This window comes from Opisthocomus hoazin, chromosome 1 (genome assembly GCF_030867145.1).
Source record: "Opisthocomus hoazin isolate bOpiHoa1 chromosome 1, bOpiHoa1.hap1, whole genome shotgun sequence".
Lineage (NCBI taxonomy): Eukaryota > Metazoa > Chordata > Aves > Opisthocomiformes > Opisthocomidae > Opisthocomus > Opisthocomus hoazin.
This window is the reverse complement of record NC_134414.1, coordinates 74,051,066-74,074,478: the sequence shown is the minus strand read 5'-3', so window position 1 is coordinate 74,074,478 and position 23,413 is coordinate 74,051,066. Positions and strand designations below refer to the sequence as shown.

Sequence of the window (23,413 nt, the reverse complement as noted above, 5' to 3'; positions counted from 1 at the left end):
GGGCACATTTAGGTATCTAGCTGGCTTACGGAAGTTCTTAATATGAGTAGGGTGGAAGAACACTGTCTGTCCCTTAACAAGGGCAGGGGACGGTGATGGACAGACACTGTTTTAAAAAAATTTGGCACGCAGGTGTCTGTTCACTTGCCTGATTGTTTGAACACTGCAGTTTATTCACCTGCATTCACGTACGCATGCAGAATTTTAAGGTGAGAAGAGAATGACTTCTGCTAGTGCACGAAGATTCAAAGGGAAACATCTGTCATTAAAAAACAATAGGAGAAACCCATTTATTTAGCACAGGCTGAAATATAGAAATTGCATGCTGTGTTTGGCTTGACTTACTGTAGGCAAGACTTAATGATGTACAGAAGGGTTGTCTGAAAGAAACTGTGCAGGGTCTGATATTTTCTGGGGCTTCTCTCTGTTGGCTGCTCCTAAATGTTCATTTAGATGTTACAACACACTGGCACTCTGTAATAAATCCACTCGGGTATTATTTAGAGGTCTCATACTCAATGCCTTTGTTTTTAATGTGACTACATTCCCTGTGAATGCTAATGTGGGTATACGGAGATGAGGAGCTTTCCGATGAGAGGCACAGATGGGTACCTTTAAGGCTGTGTCGACCGCCTTTGAAAATATTGATCGCCAAGCGCCGTTACTGAGAAAAGCTGCTGAAGCCTTTGGAACTGAACAGTTAGCAGAGCCTGGCTCAAACCTGGATTTTCAGTTATAGGAAGGGTAAGCCCTTATTCCAGTCCGTCCCCGTGGCAGTCAGCCGGTCTGATGGCTGGGTCTCAGTGTAGCGATGGGAAAACGCACACCTTTGTTACTCTGCTTTGTGAAGGCCGTGCTTGCAGAGAATATTCTTACCGCTCGCCATGCAGCTTTCATCCGCAGCAGGAGGCACAAGCACAAGTCTTTGACTTCTGGGAGAAAACATAATTTGTCAAGGCCTTAGAGAATCGGGTCCTGCTCTTGCCCCTTGGTCTTTCCGACCTGTTACGCTACCGCCCTTTGCCTGCTCTGCTGCTTACCTGCAGCTCCGCTGCTCCTCGTAACCCTGTCTTCAGCCGTCGTCCTTTTTCACATATTGCCTGAAGCCCCTGCTGCCGCCTGATTGTTGGGAAAATGGTAACGGTTAGGCTGAAGGAAACCTGGTTTCTGCTGACATTTCTGTATAAATTTGGAGCAATCAGTTTCCTAGGTGATTTGTAAATGTACAAACTCTGCACTACCACCTGTGTTTTCCTTCCTTTCACATCGAGAGAGGTGCATTGATTTTAAGGCTAGAAGACATCACTCTGGGCTGCCCACCTGCATAATTCAGATCCTCTGACATCCCTGTACAAACTCATGTTTCAGGATCAAGAATAGTACTTGTGACAGAGACTGCCTTCTAGGAAGAAAAAAAAAAAATCCCCTTGAATAAGAAAGATCCACACAGCCCGAGACAACCCTTCTGAAGTTGTTCCGGTGTTGTCCCAGAAAAATGTCTTATACCTTCCACGTGCGTGTTAACACCCATTTGATATTTCTCCTCTGGAGTTAGACTCTGAGCCCATTACACATCCTATTAGGTTATGCGCACTCCAGAAGAGAGGCTGCTTCCCTATCTGTACATGCATCGTCCGTGCACAGAAGTCAAATATTAGTAAGGAAAATATACATGTTTCACAACAGTAATTGTTCTTGTCACAAATTCAGCCTCAGATCATTTTGGTTAATTTATTCCTGAAGCTGCTCACATAGCCTGGGAAGCGAAAAGGCAAATATATTTTCCAATATACTGCTATGCAGAAAATGTGCTTTAATCTTTAAGCAGTATTCCTGGTTTCTATTGCTTATTTACATATGGGAGTTTAGTTCTCTGTGTGTGAGAGCTTATTTTTAAATGAAAATATATGATGTTTAAGCAGAAACCAAAGATGAATATGGGAGAGAAACCTCGGATAAAATAAGAAGAGGTGGAATAAGTCCATAACGAAACCAAAATTGAAGATATTCTGTCAGCCTTTGTTTTATCTGGTTTTTCTTTCAGCCTGGCCTGGAGTTGTCTGTGTGCTTGCAGCAAAATCAATCTGTGCCTTGGGCAGCAGGATCTCTCCCTGCCTAGGGGAGACCGATTGATTGTTTCACGTATTGAGACTGTAGCTTTGATGGGAACTATAGGAATGATGACACTAGTGGAGATGTGAGGGGTTTGGCTTCTTTACTGAAACATATACCTTACAACATGTGCTCTTTTTTTTCAGATAAAACGTCCCCTCTCCGCTATGTATTTGTGTCTTCTTGCTGCTGTGTATTTGTCTGCATTTTCCTCTCTAAACATTTCAGGATGGCTTCTTTTAAGTACAAAACAAATTAAGAAGTCTTGTATGGTTAGTAGAAATGCTTTTATGGAAAAGCTTTTCCATAGGCACATTTAGTGGCTTTGTAGTGATTCAGTGATTTTCAGTGATTTGGTTACACTGGGCTTCTTTTTCTTTTTTTTTTTTTTTTTAGTGTAACGCTATTTCTTATGAAACTGCCTATCCAAGCCCCACGACAAAAATTTCATATGAAATGATCAGGGGTGAAGCATTGACTTTACTAAACCCAAGGACAAGCATTGCATTTGAATCATGAGGACCAGGATTCTTCTTGTGCAGGTGCCTAAAATTTGCTCAGCGGCAGGCTAGGCAAGGTCTCTGAAAAATGTGCTCCCACGTTGGGTACTGCATGCTTCAAAGTATGACTGACCTGAGCTCCCCCAGTTTTCTCTTCATTGAAAAAAAAGACAGAAAGCCTCCGATCTGCTGCTATCTCCTCCCTGCTGCCCAGGGCAGTGGTGGAGTCACCATCCCCGGACGTATTTAAAAACATACAGATGTGGCACTTCTGGTCATGGTTTAGCGGTGGACTTGGCAGCATTAGGGTTGTGGTTGGACTTAACTTTACAGGCCTTTTTCAACCTAAGTGATTATATGATCTTACCTTCTGATTAATAAGAGATTACGAACAGCAAAGTTACACCACATGTTGCATGCTGTCCCTGCATCTGCATTAATCAACATCAAAAGCAAAAGTTTAAATGACTGTCTTTAATATGTTCCTAACCCAGTTGTTACATGAGTGAAAATAAACAATCTAACAGCACTGTGTGGCCTCTCCTGACCTATCGTACAGTCATTACTGTGCTCGTGCCATTTCTGTAAGGCACGAGCAGTCCTCAAAAGTTTGTCTGCGTGTTTACTCACTCCTGTATGACTAAACACCAACCCAGACACATATGGGAGAGAAAGACATCAGTGTCACCAGAGAATCACCGTGCGATTACCCTGCTCAGGTCCTCCCTGGCTCTGAATAGTGTTCAGCTAACACGTATTAGACTTCCAGGCACTGCATCGTTGCTAACAATCAGCAGGTGGAAGCACATCTTTCCACTGTGGCCGTTAGGTGGTAACATTCCCTAATGGAAAGGCAGTCACCGGCCCGCTTAGGCAGAGCAATACGGACCTGCAGCGCAGGGAGATGCTAAACCAGGAAAATGTTCTTTAAAGCAAAAATCACTTCAGTCTTCTTTAAAACAAAGGAGTTGGACACAAGGTTTATAACGGTAGATGTTGAGAAAGGAGGAGGTGAAAGACTTTTGTGTTGGTTTTGGTAGAAGTGATTCATTTGCTCACCCCACCTTGAAGAATTACAGCCTCAGAATTCCTATTTCTGAAGCAGATTAGCTTTCTGCTAAAAGTGTATACCTGGTCTGGCCTGAAATGGGACTCTCTTGCCCACCAGGACATTGTGGTGGAGAGGAAACAACATGCTGGAGATGGACGGCAGTGTATCATCTCCTCTGTGCCCCAGCCATCCCCCATGGCAAGAGCTCCAGGGCGTAAAAGCTATTATGCCGATGCCTGGGGGAGCTAGCAGGGACTTCAGAGGCCTGTCTACATCAACAAATGTGGGCAGGTTCATCCCCTTGGATGAAGGACAGCCAGCTTGGGTTCAGAAGTTGTGCAGCCCTATTGGCACGGACGGAGATAGCAGGCCCTGCTGTGAGCTAGGTCAGGCCCCGCGCCGGGCTTTGGGGTCAGAGGCCAGCGGCGTGCCCCTCTGCCACCCACCAAACACAGCCCCAGGAGGGGGGGCAAAGAGCTCGGGACGGAACGTCTGCCTTTCCAGGGGAGCCATGTTTCTGTACGACGGCGTTTCGCGAGACCCAGGCACAGCAGCGGCAGACTGGGCTTCAGCCTTTCTGAGATAAATGGGATTCCATGGGGCTCTTCTGATTAAAAATGCATGTGTGCGTGAATGCTTGCAGGAGAGATGCCGAAATGATCACAGCAGGCAAAAAATCTCCCCTCAAAAGTCCACAGCCCGCAGCCGCCGTGCTGCCAGCTTGGCACTCGCGCCCTTTGAAGTCGCTGGCATCCAAGCACAGCTGGGCACAGTGGGGCTTCACGGGGGAGGATTAAAGATGTCACCGTCCCTGACTCAGCAGCACAGAGAGACCACAGAAAGTGCCTTTCCCTGGAAACAAACCCAGCCGTACATCAGAGAGGTAACCCAGCGTCAGATGAAGAGAGGGACGGGCCTGCTCGCAGCCAGGGCTTCAGCGGGGTGTTGGTGCAGCTGCGAAGCACGGGTACAGAGCAGGGCCAGCGAGAGCGGCCACGGAGCAGATCAAGGGAAGTGCAAGGTCACACGTGGTAACGCCAGGAAGACAAGTGAGGTTTCTGCTCCGATGACCTGAGAATCGTGCTCCGACCTGGCACATGCTGCCTGTTCTTAAGGCTCCCAAAGGCTCGTGCTGGACCAGAGGAGAGAGCAATCACCAGTCATCTGCTGCGGGCAGCTTTGCCGTATTCCAGCTCTTTGGGCAGACGTTTTGCGTGCCGAGGGCCTGCCTCAGGCACGCTGGCCATGCTGCTGAAAATTTCAGCCCATGTGATTTCTACCTGCCTGGGAAGGCAGACAGGGAAAAGCAGGTTGTTCTGCCCATGCTAAAAATGCCTGGCAGGCTTCAGGCGATGTTCCAGCTCCCGTGCTTTGAAACAGGGGCTGCAGGGGTGACAACAGCTGTCAGGGATGCACCTCTTCTCCTTCCCCATGAAAATGCACCTTCTTTGTCCCATTTCAAGTTAAAAAAAAAATAATTTCAAAGCACATGCTCAGTAAGCACATGCTGTGTCCCTTGCAGGTCTCTGAGGCTTACATCCACACTGGTGAGGTTGCAGTGGAGATGTGCAGGGCTTGCCCTGCCGCCCAGGCTGTCGTGCATGGCTGCTGGGGCTGAGGGGACTGGGGCACAGGAAAGGAAACCTTGGGCACAGCTAACCCGGTGCTGTCTCAAGCCCTTCGCTCCTCAGCAAGCAAACTCGTTCTGCTAGGAAACTTCCCTGCGCAGGCAGAAATGCACTCTGGCAGAAATGCCCAAATTTGACAGGCATCGAAGTCATCGCTAAGGGGTCATGAAGACATTGATTTGCCCTGCAGAAACCAGGATTAGGCATTGTTAAAGCCTCAGACATAAGACAGGAGGAGGAAGCGATCCAGCCGGGGTGCTCAGGTGGGATGGGATCAGTGTGGATTCAGATGGCCCCTCTCTCAGCAGTGACCTGCTCTGGGGACAGTGCTTACTGAGCATTGAGTGAGCCCGACCCCAGTTGCTCCTCAGGGTGCATAGTCACAATACCCTCCTCCAGCAAAAAGGAGAAGTTCTGCTTCACCAGTTCTACCCCATTCCCACTTCTGACCACATTCTCTCCCACCTTCTTACTTGGCCCCTGCTCTTGCAAACCACCTACCTGAGCCATCACAGCTCACTAAGCCTGAAGATAACTAACCCAGCAAAAGTAAACTGGGTCTGATTTTTCAGCAAACTGAATTGGCTCCAAAAAGTACTAGAGCCATGCTGGTAAGAGAGGGGAGGGTGAGGTAGCAGGGTGCAGAGACATTTCCCCATCTTGGTGGTAGCAAGCCACCACATTGACCTGAGCTCTTCAGGGTAAGGCAGCTGCCTGAGGAAGCACAACCTGGTTCCCAGCCATCCTCCAGCTTGTGCTGGGTTCATCACGAGGTGCTGAACTGTGCATTGGAAAGGCTGGCTCCTCTGGTGATGGTCTTTGCAAGCGAAGAGACTCACATGTGCAGTTCTGTGAAGGGCTTTAGGGCTGCAGGTGGTGAGGGGAGGCAGATTCCCTGGGCTGTGATGAAGGTGCCCAAGTGTTTGAAGGTGGCTGGGCTTGCAAGAAACTCCTTGCAGCTTCCCTGGTCTTGCAGTGGCTGATGTGGTGGTGCTGTGTCCCGAAACCAGCTTTCTGGTGAAGCACGAGGGAGGAACTAGTGCTCTCGTGATGAGGATTTGGCTGGGGGTCCGGGAAAACGGGGAGACCGTGGCAGCTGGGAGCGGGCAGCTGGCGGTGGTGTAGGACACTCTTCAGGGAAGGGCTTGATCACCATGAATAGCGCGTGGTCACTGATGGCACAGTGTAGCACAAGGTCAGACAGCTTTTTTTATTTTACGAAAAACACCCATCCCAGGAGTAAGCCCAGAGTTTTGGGGAAAGAACAGAAATGTGTACAAATCATTACGACAGCAATACCGTGTAGGGAGAGGAATACTAAAACCAAATTGCTACAGTTAAGATTTTTCAGAATTTGCATTTACTAATCTTTGAGTAGTTGCAGCCTGTTTGTTGGGTGGAATTTTTTTGTTGTTTCTTTGTTGTTTTTTTTAAGAGTGCGTGTGCATTCTGGATGTGAATAATAAAATAAGGGAATGAAAGCAAGTCAAAAATATCTCAGAAATAGTTTGGAAAAAATGTTTTGAAGCGTAAAAAGAAGACTCCTGAGAGACAGCAGTAAAAGAAAGAATGATTTGACTGAAATCAGGCTGTGGTAAAAAGACACATTTCAATGTACTACTGTCCCTCTCCATCTCCCTTCCCATTTGATCTGACTCGCAGACTTGCTACATACTTCCAGATTTATCCTAAAAATATACTGGAGGCAGTGGAAGAGAAAAAGGAGAAGGATTTCTTGGAGACAGAATTTTTTGTGTCCCTCTGTGGAAAGGAAGCAGCCTTGATCAGATAACATTGCCAAACTAATCTGCTTCTCACTGTGCTTATCACGAGAGCAATAAGGTTAATTCTGTCGTAAGGGCAGCAAAGAACTGTCAGTTAGTGTACAGAGGAGGATGGACAGACAAACAGACATCATTTCTTGTCTGACAGGGTCAGCTAGAAGCTGCAAAAAGTAGTAGTAGCCAAGCCCAGGGGAAAAAAAGAAAGACTGTATTTTAAGCTATTGTCTATGGAAAATATAAACATTAATATTTATTAATAACATGGACCAAAGTAATGGTGCGACCAGTTGAGATGCGATGGATGAAGTGTGTCCCAAACCGTGCATCAAGGCCAACCAGACTCATAGCCAGCAACAAATAGACTTTCCCTAAAGCAAAGGTGTTTGTCCTGGGACTTGGGGCTGGTCCTGTCGCTGTCAAGAGGACTCTGGAGCCGTGGAAGAAATAGTATGAAACTCAAAATGTTTTGGAAGGAACTGACTGAAGACTTAAACGTTCTTCCTTCTGTCTGGAAGAGAAACACGACTCCTGTGGTTTTCCTTGAAAAGGCAACAGAAGACAATCCGGAGTGCCAAGTGCCTCTGTCCTAAGGCTAGCGACCAGGCCGATAGAGCTGGAAGATTTTATAAAAACCTCATTAACAGAAAAGTATCGTTTTCTGGATGTTGGGAACACTGTTCAATGCTGCCATGATCTTGATGAAATGGGTTGTTTTAATGGATCATTAAAGTCTTCATGGTGCTTCTTTGCAAAAGATGAAGTGTCATCTGCAATCCTTGGCCAATTTCCAACCTTTCTATTTGCCTGCGAAGTTAGTAAGCTGATGCCAGGTCTCAGTATTTTATTGTAAGTCTTACATTTGGTGGGGTTTTTTTCCTTGAAAATCTAGCTTTGGGAGTCCTATGATTATATAAGCGTTTAATCTACACTACATTTAAAAACGTTATTGTGTTGAAATGCTTGAAAACACGAATATTAACAAAGGAAGAAGGAAAGAAACCAAGATCAATCTTTTTAACGTGATTTTTTGTGCTTTGAATTTCTGAATATCCTTGAATGGTCATTACTGATACTATCTCTCCCATTTTAACGAACATAACACAGTTCTGAACAGCTGCTGTGATGAGATGCAAAAGCAGAGGTGTCTCTCTGCTATTCAGGAATCTCTCTGCGCTAAATTTTAGGAAAAATGTACAATAATAATAAAGGAATTCTGACACTTAAAAAGTCAGTGATGCTTCAGGGCTGAGATTTTTCCCCCGGTTCAGTTCAGATCAGTTAAACAGCCACACATGCTCACGCCTCTTTAAGTAGTTTTAAAAGCCACAGGGCTTAAAACTACTATGTGTGAACTCAGAGATCACACAGGGGAAATGTGGTTGCCCAAGCATTTGCCAAACAGGCAGTGAGTTGCAGAACTGTTTAAAAGATCAGCTGGAATCTTGTCTGCTTACCCCAAAAAACGTGCACTAACTCTTGCAGGCTCCAAAGACACAACGCTGGCCGGCAGTAGGCTCAGCGACTGGGATTCCTCTGGCTCCAGTGAGCTCTTTGCCTGCCTCCTGCCCGTTGTTTCTCAAGGTCGGGGTCAGGGTGGCTTTCTGTTGGATTGATCCCAAATTTCTGCCCTGTTCACTGCTCCTCATCCCGGAGCTGTCTGGGGTGACATTAATTAACATCTTTCAATGAAGTTTCGACACCAAGAGTCTACGATTGTCACCAGTGGTGATGAAGGACATTTAAGCAAATGGGGTCATCAGCGCAGATTTCCTTACCTAGAGCCCTTGGGGATGCTGCGCAGCCGTGCCGGCAGAGAGCTCCCAGCAGTGGCACGCCAGTGGAGGCAAACCAAGCCCTAAGACAGGCCTTAAAATCCTCCCTGCTGAAGGAAAGGACGTTTTAAAGAGGGCGATGTCAGTGCCTATGCAGGGAACCCAGGAAAACACATCAGTACCAGCTGCAAGCACAGCGGCTGTGTTTCTGCATGGCAACCCGCAGGAAGGGGCACCGCAGGCGTGTCCGTAAGCATGGATACTCATTTGGAGGTAAAAACTTCTAATAACAATGCAGTAGTCACGAGCTTAGCAGAAAAAAACATGTCTTACTACAACACCAGGGCAACGCTGCAGTAGTCTTTAAAACAACCTGGAACAGAAATAAAGATTCCTACTGGGAAAATACCAGTCACCTTTCACCACTGCCTTTGAAAAGTAGTGGTGTTTTATTTTTACACAACTTTTTTACTTTATGTGAAAAACTTCTGTCCCCTGAACTGAGGAAAGTGACCTCTTCTGGGAAGATACTGCACTCAGTTTAACCCTGAGCATTATAGTCTTCTGTCAATCACTTCTCCCACCGCTAGAGCAATGATTTTCTACAATAACCTTGCACTTAAGTCAATCCATTCTCTGGGTTTCACCAGACAGCATTTTATCTCAGCGGTTTCTTGAGTCATCATGATTTATTTGGTATCTGAAGGAGGTTTTATACTTTATATTCCCTTGGCCCAGAGGCACCAAGTACCCGAAGTTCTGCAGAGCCTCAGCTTCCACGCAAGGCTTGTTACAGCCTCACCAGCTGAACAAAACACTCTTTGCCATTACCAACATAGCAGCAGACCATAAATATTCATGAGTTATCGCCCTGGTTTTATAAATTATCTACATCACGGCTGTTTCATGTAGACTTACAAGCATACTCTTCACTTCTGTCCCTTCTAGCTCCATTCCGCAGCTGGCTATCCAAAAACCTCAGGTGGTTTTAGTCACGAGGCGGTCAGCGTCGCGCTCGTGAAAGGGCACATTGATCCCGAAGAACGGGCGCCTGCTCCAACACACAGCGTGCAAGACCGCTGACGCTCGAAGCGTGGGGGCCGTAGGGGAAAACCACCCAAAAGCAGTGACAGAAGGGACAGACTGGTTTTGGTTCTTGGCTGCGCGGGAGTTGAGCTGGGACACCGGTCTGCTGTGGGAGAGCTTCCATCACCCACGGCTCCGCGTCTTGTCACAGGGAGCTGCCACGCCACTGCCCGCCTCCCTCACCATACATGTACAGAATTGTATTTATACACATATGTAGTCAAGATAAATATTGATATACAATTACAATACATACAGTGTATGTATATAAATTCATCTGCAACGAATCTCGAAACAAACCTTGGATGAGGGAGCCGAGGCCCCGGCGCCTGCCAGATTTCTCACAAGTAGGTTACAGAGAGAGCCCGGCTCCCCCTCGCCTCCCCCAGAATCCGCCCCGCACTCCTTGCTGGGCCCCGGCACAGCTTCAGCGGGAGGCGAGACGCCCGTAGCCGTCCCCTGAGTGCCGTGGGTCTCTGCTGCGTGGGAAGGGAGAGGTTTGTGGCCGAGGACAGGGATTTGGCTGGGCTTCGGCGGCGGTGTTTCTGGCGTTTGCAGGGGATGGAGCTGAGAGAAGCCGACCCCACTGAGGGGAGCTCAAACCCCCATGAGGAAAATGCAGTGGGAGTTTAGCCAGCGTTACGGTTATGGTTCTGCCGAGAAAGGGCTTTTAGTTTGTGGGTTTGGCTTTTGGTCCCTGAGTTCTTACCATAAGCTGTCTATAGGTAGAAAAAGAATTCTGTATTATTTTTAAAGCTGATCAGTCAAAATGTGTTGGGGTTTTCTGTGGACTTGCGGGGAGTGGGAGGAAGGGGCAGAGAGGAAAGCCCTGAACTAGATCACTTTTGGGTGATTCTGATTCATTTTTCCACCAAGACAATCTCTCAGTTGCCATCTGCCGCTACTGGCCCCTGACAAACCGGTAAAGAAATGTTAAATGGCGTGCTACAGCTGTTCATTTTTTTTTAAATTCCCCTGCAAGAAAACCCTGCGTGGGTCACCGAGAGGCCTTTGCTGGCTGCACCGGATCACATGCAACCCCCGAACCAGGCACCCCACACCGACGGGAACGGGGGGAAGGGGAGGACCATGGGACCTGCTGCCCTCACCCCTTCCCTCGGGGCGCGGCGTGGGGCGGGCATGCACCCATCTTCCCTCTGCTCCAGCCCCAGCTCCGGCCCCATCCATTGGACCAGGCTGCCCAGGGAGGTGGTGGAGTCCTCATCCCTGGAGAGGGTCAGAAAACGTGTAGATGTGGCACTTTGGGACATGGTTTAGCAGACATGGTAGTGTTGGGTTGACGGTTGGACTTGATGATCTCGGAGGTCTTTTCCAACCTTAAAGATTCTATGATCCTCATCCTCTCTGTCTCCTCCCGCCCAGGTGGGTCTCTGTGCCGCCGCCATGCCAACCCCCGCCGCCCCACCATGCCACCACCGGGGGGTCCTGCCCGGGGCCGCCTTCCTCTGCCTCCTCCTCTTCCTCCTCCTCCCGCTGCTCTGCTCAGCCCCCGGTGAGTGAGCATCAGGCCTGGGCCGGGGTGTGGAGTGCAGGGAGGGAATAACCTAACCCTGCAGAGCATGGGCATCCCAGCATCCCAGGTGCTGAGCATCCCTGGCATGTCCCCCCGCCAGCGTCACGCATGGACGGTCTCGGTCACTCCAAAACTTGTACAAGTTGAGCATCTCTTACTAAAAGCTTGTTTCCGAGCGGATAAAGCGTTTCGGAGCAGCCGAGCGCTGGCAGGTCTCCTGTTGCACTGCCTGGCTGTGGGCCAACGCCTTGGACCTGCTCTAGGAATGGGCTTCAGCAGGACGGCAGCTTTGGTGAGCTGCGGGACAGGCTGCAAGGAAACATCTTGGAGCAGTCCGGTTGTTAACGCGCCCCTCGCTCGGTGACCAGGGTTTTCCTGGGTTATCGTGCTGCCCTGGACGCTGTGTCGTGGCACCGGCTGCGGTCTTCTGCTGCACAATGTTACAATTTAATTGGCAAAGAAGGCCAGTTTCGGGGTTTCCTTGCCAGGAAGCGCTGGGCAGAGGATGCTGGAGGATCAAACATTTCCTTGCAGCGAATTTTGCACTCGAGCATGGAAATGGGAGCAAAGGGAGGCACTGGGAGAAGCTTTTGCTTGTTGGGCTGGAGCTATGACAAAAATATTTTCAGTATTATTTTGAGAGATGATTCCGTTGTTGTTTCATTTTTAGTAAATGCGTGCTTTATTTTTACTTGTCTAGATGTTTCAAGGGGAAATAAGCTTAAACTGATGCTTCAAAAACGTGAAGGTAAGTAAAGGGACAGCGAAGAGCTTTCCCTTCTCTGTCCTTTGAGACAAAGCTGCCGACGCGCTGTCGCTCTGCCTCCGGCTCGAGCAGGGCGGTCAGAGGAGCGGCGTGCCAGCACCCAGCCAAAGCTGGGAGCGCACAGCCGCCCTCCCTGCGTACCCCAGCGAAACCTCCAGCGCACACAGAGCCTGCGCCTGCCTGTCCGTTCGGGACTCGGCGCTGGCAAGGCTGGAGGCTCCGCTTCTCGCAGCCCCCTCTGCAGAGCAGGGTTCCCAGCCTCGGGCAGTGCGCCCGCGTTCCGCTCCGCGCAGCGTGCAGCACCTGCTTTCCCCGCGTGCGCATGGCAGACGTGGCGTTTGTCTGGTTTATTCTGGGAAGCCGTGAGATTTTCCAAGGAATTATAACGCGTGGAAATGCTGCTGGCTCGGGTGCGGAGGAGAAAGTGAGCAAACCGGGCTTGCTCGAGATGCCTTGACTTGTTGCCATTGTCCTCCTGGCCCCACGTGTGCCTCTTTCTTGGAAGGCTGCTCTCTCTGTGGGAGAGATGACGGCCAAGGGCCCAGCGGGCGGATGCACCAACGCCTTGCTGGTTGAGGGAGGGGGATGGAAGCGGAGCTGGCCGGGGACAAGCAGCACTGCAGCAGATTCGGGGGGGGGGGGGGGGGGGGGGGAGCGGCGAGCGGCCGAAACACCCCAGAAGTTCTGTTTGCCTGCCGTCAGCCTGCCCTGCGGCTGAGGCAAAGAATTTACACCCCCACGGAGAGGACTGCCTCTTTCTGCAAGCCTGCCTAACTTCTCCCCAGGTTTGTCCTGCTGTCGCAGAATCACAGAATGTTCGGGGTTGGAGGGGACCTCTGTGGGTCATCTAGTCCAACCCTCCTGCCGAAGCAGGGTCACCTACAGCAGGCTGCACAGGACCTTGTCCAGGCGGGTCTTGAATATCTCCAGAGAAGGAGATTCCACAATCTCCCTGGGCAGCCTGTTCCAGTGCTCCGTCACCCTCAGAGTGAAGAAGTTCTTCCTCATGTTCGGACGGAACTTCCTGTGCCTCAGTTTGTGCCCATTTCCCCTTGTCCTGTCGCTGGGCACCACTGAAAAGAGTCTGACCCCATCCTCCTGACACCCACCCTTGAGATATTTATAAGCATTTATTAGGTCCCCTAGCAGCCTTCTCTGCTTCAGGCTAAAAAGAAGACGCATTGCGCCACCGAGCACAAAGGTGACGGCACGATGCAAGATGCATTTTTTGGTGCGGTACACTTCAGGCTGACTAAAAATTTCCTGGCATGCCTTTTTTTTGGGGGGGGTGCGTGTGTGGATTAATTTCAGCCCCTGCTGCCATGAAGCCCGAGGTGTCGATGAAAGAAACAGCAGCCAAGGAATTCCTCAGCAGCCTGCGGCGGCAGAGGCGGCAGCTGTGGGACCGAAGCCAGCCCGACGTGCAGCAGTGGTACCAGCAGTTCCTGTACCTGGGTTTCGATGAGGCGGTGAGTGCCAGGCTTCCGAGGGGCCGTGGGGCATCCGAGCGAGCGGCTGCCAGCGGGGATGCGCAGCCATGGGGCCACCCAGAGAGGAGCTGCCCTCTTCCTGTTCGCAGACACTGTGATTTCTTTTTTTAAAGTAGCAAATACTGCACAGAAATATAAGCTCTGTATTTATTAGTGATTCCTGCATTATTTTATTAAGAGAGAAAAATGACATTAAAATCTTGCGTGGAGCTCTTGCCTGCTACTGAACTGAAGCTTAATAAACTGCAGCCAGACAAAGTTTGCTTTGAGAAATAGACGGCCAGACCCAAAGCAATCAAGCGTATTTCAGGAAATTAATTTGGCAGCCTCAACCCGATCAATTTGCCTTTTAACACGCTGAGAAACCCACACCAAGCTGACTGCTATTGGCATTCCCCAGTGAAACTGCACCGACGTCACGCACCTAATGCGCGCGGTGCCTCCCCGGTGCGGGCAGCGCCCGGCCATCGCGAGCACCGGCAGCTCTGCCTCGACTCTAGACGTGAAAGGAGAATCATTGGACAGCGTGCAGCCAACGTCCCTTCGAATGAAAAAGATACATCTTTTTTTGAAAACAGTTAATTTGCAAAAACACTGGAGTGGAATCAAGAGTTCCCTGCTCCGCACAAAGCTCTACTAAATGGATGCTGAAACAGGGCGGAAAATGTGCATTTAGTTATAGTCCCACATGCAGAATAATTTCTACATTAATAAGAGGTAAAAATACTTATAGATGTTGAATTCTTGGCTTGAGTCAGCTGCCTGAATACGTTTAATGGGCTTGCATTGGCACAGGGCAGCTGGAGTACGTTTTGGACCTTTACGCTACGTGGATTGCTTCGAAGATGAATGTGCTCATTTTCAAAGCTGGAACAAGTTAAAAAAACAATCCTGTGCTTGGACTGAAAGAATGAAGGATATATTTTTTTGTTGCTCCTGGACATTATGCAGACAAAAATGACTTTTTAACAGCATGGCTATATCCGTCTCCCTCCCCCCAGCAGCAGTAGGAAAAATAGGAAAAATGGGTTTATGCATCAGAAGCTGCAGCCTGGGGGCAAACACGAGGAGGTAAGGAGGACAAGCCATGCAGATAAGATGAACTCTGAGTTCCCGCGTGCATTTCAAAAACTGAAATGAGCCCTGTTGTGGGATACAATGAATCCACTTAGTAGGTTTTCTTGAGTATTAAGACACAGTTTTAACAATGAAATAACTGTTTGTTCCAGCAGAGGACTTGGGCCATACTTACCCATTGTGTATTTTGCAAAACTTTTTTTTTTTTTTCAAATCTCAGCCAAAAATATTTCCAAAGAGTCATTCAGACAGAAAGGCATTGACTTGGCAAGTATTTGATATCCTTGCACACTTTTTCCTCTGCTGTTGTGAGCAGAATTGAAGTGCTTACCGCATTTCCATAGCTAGAAGGCTGTGCTGTACGTTCATTTTTACCCATGCAAAATGGGAATGAAAGATCACGGGCATAAAGCAAAAGGCTGTTGCACCCACTCTGACTCAGGGACACCAGGGCAGCGGAGAACCGAACCTTTAGATTTTTAAGTACAAGACGCTGAAATGTTTTTATAGCCCACCCCTGAGAAGGTAATTGCAATAGTAAAGGTGCTCAAGCGCATGTTTGAGCACTTAACAGCGGGCAGAAGGCGTAGGGGGAAGGGGGGTCCCAGCTGGGGCAATTCCTGCACTCGGGGCCCTGATCATCCCACCGAGAAGGTAGGTGCAAGTCACAACACCCTTTAGGATCTAAAGATACCGTTTGGACAAATACACAAAGGATCTGAATTTCTGCAAGAGACCAAAGGAACCTCTTGCACCACTTCTGTTTCACTCTCTTTGTTGTAAAGCTTCAGGCTCGGAAAGCAGGTCTTGTCTTTTTATTCCGGCAGAAATTTGAAGACGACATGTCCTACTGGACCAGCTTAGGGCGTGCCCGTAACGAGTACTACGGTGGATACTACCAACACCACTACGATGAGGATTCGCCAATTGGCCCGCGAAATCCACACGCCTTCAGGCACGGAGCCGGTGTCAACTACGACGATTACTAACGCCATTTACCCTGCTGCAGCTGGCGCCTGTAGGGCTGCGCTGGGCAAGGCCGCGTCCTCCCTCGGTCAGAACGACCCTGCTCCCCTCCTATTCATGTCAAGCAGCAAGAGTAAAGGAACGGCCAGACTTCGAAGAAAGCAGCATGACTTTTTTTCTATTTTTACTTATTGTTACTTAGTAGTACACTACATATAAAGTGTAATAGAAATAAAGCTTTTTTGATAAAATAAGCAGGTCGCCATTATTTAGTAGCATTTGCAACAGCAAGTTTCATTCCCACTGTATTACTACAGATTCCTTTTTAAAGGGCTTTATCATTTGCCTTCCTAAAATCAATTACAAAATCATACTGTATCATCTAATTTGGCATATAGAATGCATAATATATAAGCCAATACATTTCAGATGTGCCTCCTCATTCAGATTTGTGTCAGCAGATAAATCCAATTATTCTTGGGGAAAAATAGAAAAACCCATTCCTCTCAGCTGAGGTGCTGCCTTGTTGCCTCCTCTGCCGTTTCCGTACCTGCTGTGCACAGCCCTCCAAACCTGCGTGACACGGCCCTGCTACAGTTCCTGCTGGCACACGGACGCGGGTGTTCACAGAAGCTAAATTCCGTGCAGAGGGGCTCGCCTGCCTGCAACGCCTGGGGAAGGAGGGGGTTCCCCGGGGGAAGGGCTCAGCGCAGGAACCGGACTTCAGAGGTTCTAACCCGAGCAGAGATGCAGAGCTTCTAACCTGAGCGGCCCCTATCCCTCCCTGGCACGATAACCCAGGGTGATCTTTGATGAATACTCCCCTTCGTGTCCCTTCCACTGAACTGCAGGCTTTCAGTCTAGCTCAAAACAGGGAACAAAATCACAAAATCAGCTATTTATTTCAAATGAAGTTAGCATCAAATAGCATCCAACACAGTCCCCAGACATAATTTCCTACCATGAAGTTGCCTCTAGACCCAATTCAAACTGGAATCTACACACCCACTAGCCCGAGCATCAAAATCTATCAGAGACCAGGCATTTGTTAACGAAGACAGTGGATTAAAGGGGGGTTGGTTGGTGGGGTTGTGTGCGTTAAGAACACCAAAATACAACCAATTTTTCTACTGCAGTGACATCAGCCACGCTGGTGCCTCTCTCTTGCTACGGCAGAGATAGCCCTGATGCAGACCGAAGCCTAGGAGGGAGATCGCAGCTGTCAGGGGCTTCAGGAGGAGCTTGGTGGGGGAATGCGCTGCTGGAGCTTGACGGGAACAGAGGACTGTGAAGGGGCAGGTGAGGAAGGCTGGCTGGCTGCTGGAGCTCGACAATCGGGATAGAGAGAGATGAAATGTGTACTGCAAACTACAGCAGTCAGAGAAGAAAGACAGCACGGATGTCTTTCTAATAAAGAAAGTAAGAAGCGATAGGACAAGAGGCAATGGCCTCCAGTTGCATCAGGAGAGGTTTAGATCAGATATTTAGGAAAAATTTCTTTAGTGAAAGAGTGGTCAGGCACTGGAACAGGCTGCCCAGGGAAGTGGTGGAGTCACCATCCCTGGAGGTATTCAAAAAATGCGTAGATGTGGCACTTCAGGATATGGTTTAGTAGGCATGGTGGTGTTGGGTTGACACTTGGACTTGATGATCTTAGAGGTCTTTTCCAACCTTCATGATTCTACAATTCTGTGATGCTTTAGCTGCCTGTCATCTGAAGCTCACCAGAAGTTTCCAAACACCATTCTTTACACTTTACTTCTTTCTTAACTCTGGGTGTATTTCCTAATCTTTCACTTCAAGCCCCCACTGTGTGATGGACTGGTGTCCAGGAGAGGCAGCCCGGCACCATCCCGCTCCCTGCAGGAAGGCTTCCAGGGAGACAGCTTTTTTCTGAGGGAGCCAAACTGAACAAGCATGCTAGTCACTTCTCCTCTGCACGCATAGATGCACGTTAGCCTAACGTGCTCCAAAAACTCAGCTTTCGCCTAGGTTTTGGAGTGCTTGCTCTTAGCAAAAATCCTTGCCAGTTTAATTGGTTTAAACTGGTGTGTTTCCTTGGTAGAAGACCCTTTATTCCCTACACGGAATAATCATACTCTGAGTCAAGCACACACTCTTTGCACAGTTGGAAAACACCTATTCCTAGATGAATACATCCATTTTGTGTCCTATCAAAAAAGGACACGGAATTTGGCAACATTTGAACCATGCTGATAATTTCCATCATCTCCCAGAATTTGCAACAACTGGGAATTCAGACCTGCTGAATAAGGAAGAACAAAAAATGTGCTGCAAATAAACACCATCCCTCCTTTGGCCTTTGTAAGCCGCGTCCATTCCTGCAGGCTGACTCAGCCCAGTAGCCTTCTGTGCCTTGCAGGCTCACAAAGAAAGTCTACCATCTCTCTCTTGTGGATTCTCCGAGAGAAAAAAAAATAAATCTTTTCCATGACACTGTGCTGCACGCTGAAGTTTCCACTATGTACCGGTGTCTGGCTGGGATGGAGTTCGCTTTCTTTTTAACAACAGGTAAGGTGCTGTGTTTCAGATTTGTGACTGAACAGTGTTGGTGATGTACCGATGTAGTCAGGGTTGCTGAGCAGTGCTTGCACAACGTCACGGTCTTCTCTGTTGCCCACGCTACTCCCCCAGCAGGTAGGCTAGTGGTGGGCAAGAAGCTGGGAGGGGACACCGCTGGGAAAGCTGACCCCAGCTCACCGATATTCCACACCATATAATGTCCTGCTCGGCAATAAAAGCTGGGAAGAGGAAGAAGGGGGTGGGGGTTTTATCTTCCAGGCTAGCCGTCGCTCAGCTGGGCACCAGTCTTGCTTGGGGGAGATGGTGAGCGGTCTTTGCACCGCTTGGGGCTTTTTCTCTTTCTTTCCTTCAGTTATTAATCTGCTTTTATCTCAGCCCTCAAGTTTGCTCGCTTTTGCTTTTCTTCTTCTCCCCCCTGTCCTGTTGAGGCAGGGGGATCGGGTGGCTGTGAGGGTACTCAGCTGCTGGCTGGGGTCACAAGGCAACAGCTCTGAGGGGAGGGCAACCTCCTGCTTGCCGATGGGTCCACCTGACTTGAAGTGCAGCAGTTGCAAGGATGCAAAAGCACACGCAACAAGCTAGAAACCAAGCAAGCAGGAACGAGCCATCGCAGGCTTGGGCAAAAGGAAGAAAACCATCAGACAAAGCAGTTGGTCAACTATGCACGGAGTGCTTCAAAGTTGACTGCGTTCACAAAGTTAACTTCCTTTGACTATTTCTGTCCCAAAACACAGACAAACCCGTGCACCCGCTCCCCCAGCCTTTCTATTCTGCTGTGCAGAGAGCACAGAGCGCTTCACATGGCCGTCCCGGCGCTGACACCGCGCAGCCTCTCCCCCTGGGCAGCAGAGCGGCCACTGCGCACTGCGGCTCCCTGCAGAGCAGCAGCAGCCTGGCCGTGGCCCAGCTCTTCACGAAGACCCGACGACGCTGCCCCATCGCCCCCACTTTGCAGGTGTCAGCCAGGCAAACCCTGTTCATCAGACGGGCAGGACAGCCCTGCCTCCTCTGCCGAGGACACCTCTGCGGCAACCCTTCTGCCAAAGCACGGACATGCCACTGCTGTGCCCCTGCAGCCGCTCTCACGTACTCCCCTGGGCCAGGCAGAGATCTGTCCCTCCAGATCCAGTTCTTCATCATCAGCCTTAAGTGTATATTTACTTATTATCTGTGGTTTTTTTTGGCCTTCACTCCCTTGAAGTTCCTACCTGTAACACAAACACGTTGGGGATCTTCTTCTACCCCAGGACTGTCTCCCAGGTGGAAGATGTAGGTTTCCTTGCTCTAAACAGCCTTCTTGGCAGTGGGGTGGACAGAGCCCAGACCGTGGTACCTAAGGCCACTCCATGGTCCTCCGTGGCTTCATGTTTTGGATCTTGCAGCTGCTTCAGCCGTGGCATGGACCAAGGTTTTCAGAGGATCCCCCTCCTTGCTGAAGAGCATGTCAGAAACCAGGCAGAACACAGCAAGAAGGAACCAGCTGTTGCTTGTTCCAAGCTGTAAATGGCAACAAACCAAGGTGGGCAAAACGTTGTTGCCATGTTTGCTACTACGGAATAGGCAAGTGAGAGAGGAAAAGGGACTGGGAAAAGGAACAGAGAAACAGAGTTTGTTTTTTGCAAGAAACACGAATTATTTCAGAAAAACCTCCCTGTTGATATGGAATCGCATTCAGGAACCTCCTGCCACACAAACGGAGCCCTGCTTTTGTCCAGGGCTATTGCTGCTGATGCTGGTAGCTCCAGGAATCTGGAGCCATAAATAAGGCATTTCCTTCTCCGACCACTTGCGATCCAATGCAGGGAAACGTTCACCACAGAGCAGCTACGGATTTGTGGTGGCTACGTTCCCGCTGAGTTCAGGGAGGGGATGTACTGGTGCTAGGGCTGGTGATGTTGTCATATTAACAAAGCATCTTCTTCCTGTGGACAGGGCTTCTCTACTCAGCCTCCAACAACCCTCAAGGTCGTCTTGGCCTCCGGTAGCATTAAACTCAATACTAATAAAAGCCTGGGGACTGGCTCAATCCATCACACTAATCAAAGGCCTGTTCTGCCCTCTGTAGCCTGTTCTCCACAGCTAACGAATTTACACAAATGTGTTTGTGTCTTCCCCCTCCTCCCTTGCCTCTTTCTCTCAGTTTTGAAACTCAATTACAATCTTATCTGACAGAAGTGAAAGTTTTTTCAAATAAATTACATTTCTAAAAGTTCCCCGAAAAAACAGATGACCGAGAGACGTTCATAAATGCCCAGAGGGCGGTGAGCTCACTGGCTACTAAACCTGCCAGCGTCTATGTGGGTTAAGTAAAAGCTGCAAACATCCTAGACACAAGAGGACTGCCAGATCATGATTTCCCCACACAGCAAAAAATCTAACCTAGAGATACACATGAGGCTTCTCTAGACCATACATTTATGGAACTACTTACAATAAATTAGGTCGGCAAGCCTCACTGTAGCTTGTCTGTAGGTCAGCAATGTGGTTTACAAAGCTTCTGAACAGCCTACATATAGAAATAAAGCAAAAGAACCTCATGTTTAATAACAGAATCACACAGAATCACAGAATGTTCGGGGTTGGAAGGGACCTCTGGGGGTCATCTAGTCCAACCCCCTGCCAAAGCAGATAACGACAACAAAAAAACCCAACTGCAGACCTCACACTGTGGTAACTTCCAGCAGCAAGAGTGGTCCTCCTTGTGAGGTTCGAGGAATCCACAGCCGTGGATGCCTTGCACACCTCTCCTTCTAGGAGGCCGATCCCCCTCACCAGCACCGAGCCGGCCATTCTGCCACAGGCCTCTGCCACACTGCGTATTCCCTGCCAAGAGTGGAGGACTTGCACCTAACGCCAGCTGAGCTGCCTGGTCGTGCAGGTCACTGTGACTGAACAGGCACCTCAGGCCCGCTCAGGTCAGTTTTACCTTGTCTGCCTGACCACATGACAGCAGAAAATCCCAGTTCTCAAATTTCCTGAAAAAAATCAAAAAATTACAGTACGTTGTGTTCAGGCATGGAAATGAGAACACGGCTCGGCTTCATCTACTCCCGAGTCCTAGGTTTCCAAGGTTTCAGAGCTGTATTCCGCCGCTCTCCATCAAAAGTGGCTCTGCTGGAGAGGCAGCAGCTGCTTCTCACCTGGGGTTCCCTGCAAACTTGATACCTTCTTCCTCCTTCTGAGACGCGTAACCCCAGGTGGGAACAGAGAGCACCAACACGCAGACCCTCCTCTGCCTTCTCCAAGACTCACTTCAGAGCAGACCAAACTTGAAATTAGCCCAGACTTTCAGCCTGAAGCACCAGCAGGCTCTAACACCCATGATTTATGCCTTTCGAATCAGCTAGCGCCGGCTTCGAACACAAAAGGCAACAGCTGCCTCAGCTGCTGTTTCTGGAAGACGCTGTTTAGAAAGAACAGGGGGACCGAACCAGGAACCTCTGAAACAAAAGCCAGAAACAGCAGAAGTGACGTAGCGATCAACACAGTCTGTCACTCACTGCCACGCACTCGCAGATGGGCTGTGTCGGTACCAGCCATTTGCCCTCTCTCCAATTTGCTCCTTTTACGCAGAAGGTCAGGCTGCAAAGTAACCTAAAAAGCTTTTAAATTCGTACTTGCAGTATCCAAACGTTCAGACTACGTGAGGGATTTATTTTTTTTTTGAAAAATGCACTTTTTGCTCTAGTCTCCAGAAGCATGCTTGTTCCAGTACAGTTTACGCATTTTGCACCAAACTCACTGAATTAAATGAAAAACAGCTCTCGAAGCAACACGTGGTCCCCACAGCTCCCATTTATTCTCAACTCCTGCTTTAAAAGCTGGACTAGGGTTGCGCCCTTGTGCACCACCTCTCCGTAGATGCTCTGGCAGCCAGCGGCACAATTTGCATGAGGAGTAAAATATAAGGAGAAAGAGCGCCTTCCCCAAATCTAGTCTAGAGCTGAAGGGTTGAAAACGCCGTGCTGGGCGCTGATTAACAGTTCTCACCACAGAACTATTAAAGCCGTGGGCACCACTGTCACACAGATCCGGCTCCGGTTCTGAGTACAGGGAGAGGCTGTGCTTTGTGGGTGTATCAGCAATGACAGGTTACAGGCACACTTGGAGCACGTGCACCGCGGTGTTCTTTTCAGGCAGCTTTAACACAGAACAAACGCCCAGACGAAGTACCTAGAAAAGGCCTCAAACCAAAAGCAGACCGCGAGCTGCTCAGCTGCAAAAAGACAGAGGAAAGGTGCAAGACCTAAATTCCACCTCCAAGTCCAGACAGGGAAACGCTCCCTGGCTCCCCAGCTTAGCTGCACGGCAGATTCCCACCGGGAGAAAACCTGTGTATGTAAGCAGGGAAGGAGCTGGTCTGGGTTAAAAGGATCCCTGCAGACCCCATCCTGACAGGGCATGGGATGAGCACGGCAGCCCCACCACTGCTGGAGCCGCAGGGGTCGCCACCAGGCTGACCGGACCTGAGGATACTTGAAAGCTAATGAAACACCAAGTTTTAATGAGATAAAGTCAAGCCACTTTGCTTGATGAGATACAGGATTTTCATTTTTGAGTGTCACTAAGCCAAAACACCTTTTGAAAACTCTCTGCCAATCTCTCCTTCTAGGTATCCAGTCTTAGGTATTAAAAATAAAGAGGAGCTATTAAAAATAAGGGGAATTGGACTTTTCAGTTTGTTTGGTTGTTTTTTTTTAAGATGACAGGCACAGTTATCAAAGTTGGAAGCATTTACTGGCAATTCAGTAACTGCTTAAAATAGAAACATCTCCTTCATCTGGGAGGCTGAAGTTAGACTCCATGACTTAAAGAAAATCTTACACTCCTGCATCACTACCGACTACCTGAACTGGAATAAATCCTAATGTTTTTGTCCAATCTATTTCAGCAGTCATCCTGCAGCACTTCCCACATATCTGTTAAGAGACAAACAATGAAAAGACCAATGTTAGTAACTCTGAGCCAATTATTTACAGACTGTTACTTTCTGACTAATATACAATAAATGCACAGATGTGTAATGCCAGAGAAGCGCCCACAGCGAAACCCTGAAACTAGTAAATAGAAGTTTCAGTATTTTATTAAAATAGCATATTCAAC

The 23,413-nt window shown here is 48.9% G+C and overlaps 1 protein-coding gene across 3 annotated transcripts in view; it reads left to right on the top strand.

The window, feature by feature from the left end:
* ECRG4 (ECRG4 augurin precursor) overlaps positions 1 to 15,974 on the top strand; it is a 58,471-nt gene extending 42,497 nt beyond the window's left edge. For all 3 annotated transcript variants that reach the window (XM_075437558.1, XM_075437405.1, XM_075437483.1), the window contains exons 2-5: positions 11,317 to 11,446; positions 12,168 to 12,215; positions 13,545 to 13,702; positions 15,628 to 15,974. In XM_075437558.1, the coding sequence (XP_075293673.1) occupies positions 11,338 to 11,446; positions 12,168 to 12,215; positions 13,545 to 13,702; positions 15,628 to 15,789 (477 nt within the window). In that variant the 5' untranslated portion in view covers positions 11,317 to 11,337 and the 3' untranslated portion in view covers positions 15,790 to 15,974. The remainder of the gene's footprint in view (positions 1 to 11,316; positions 11,447 to 12,167; positions 12,216 to 13,544; positions 13,703 to 15,627) is intronic.
* The last annotated feature ends 7,439 nt before the right edge of the window (positions 15,975 to 23,413 follow it).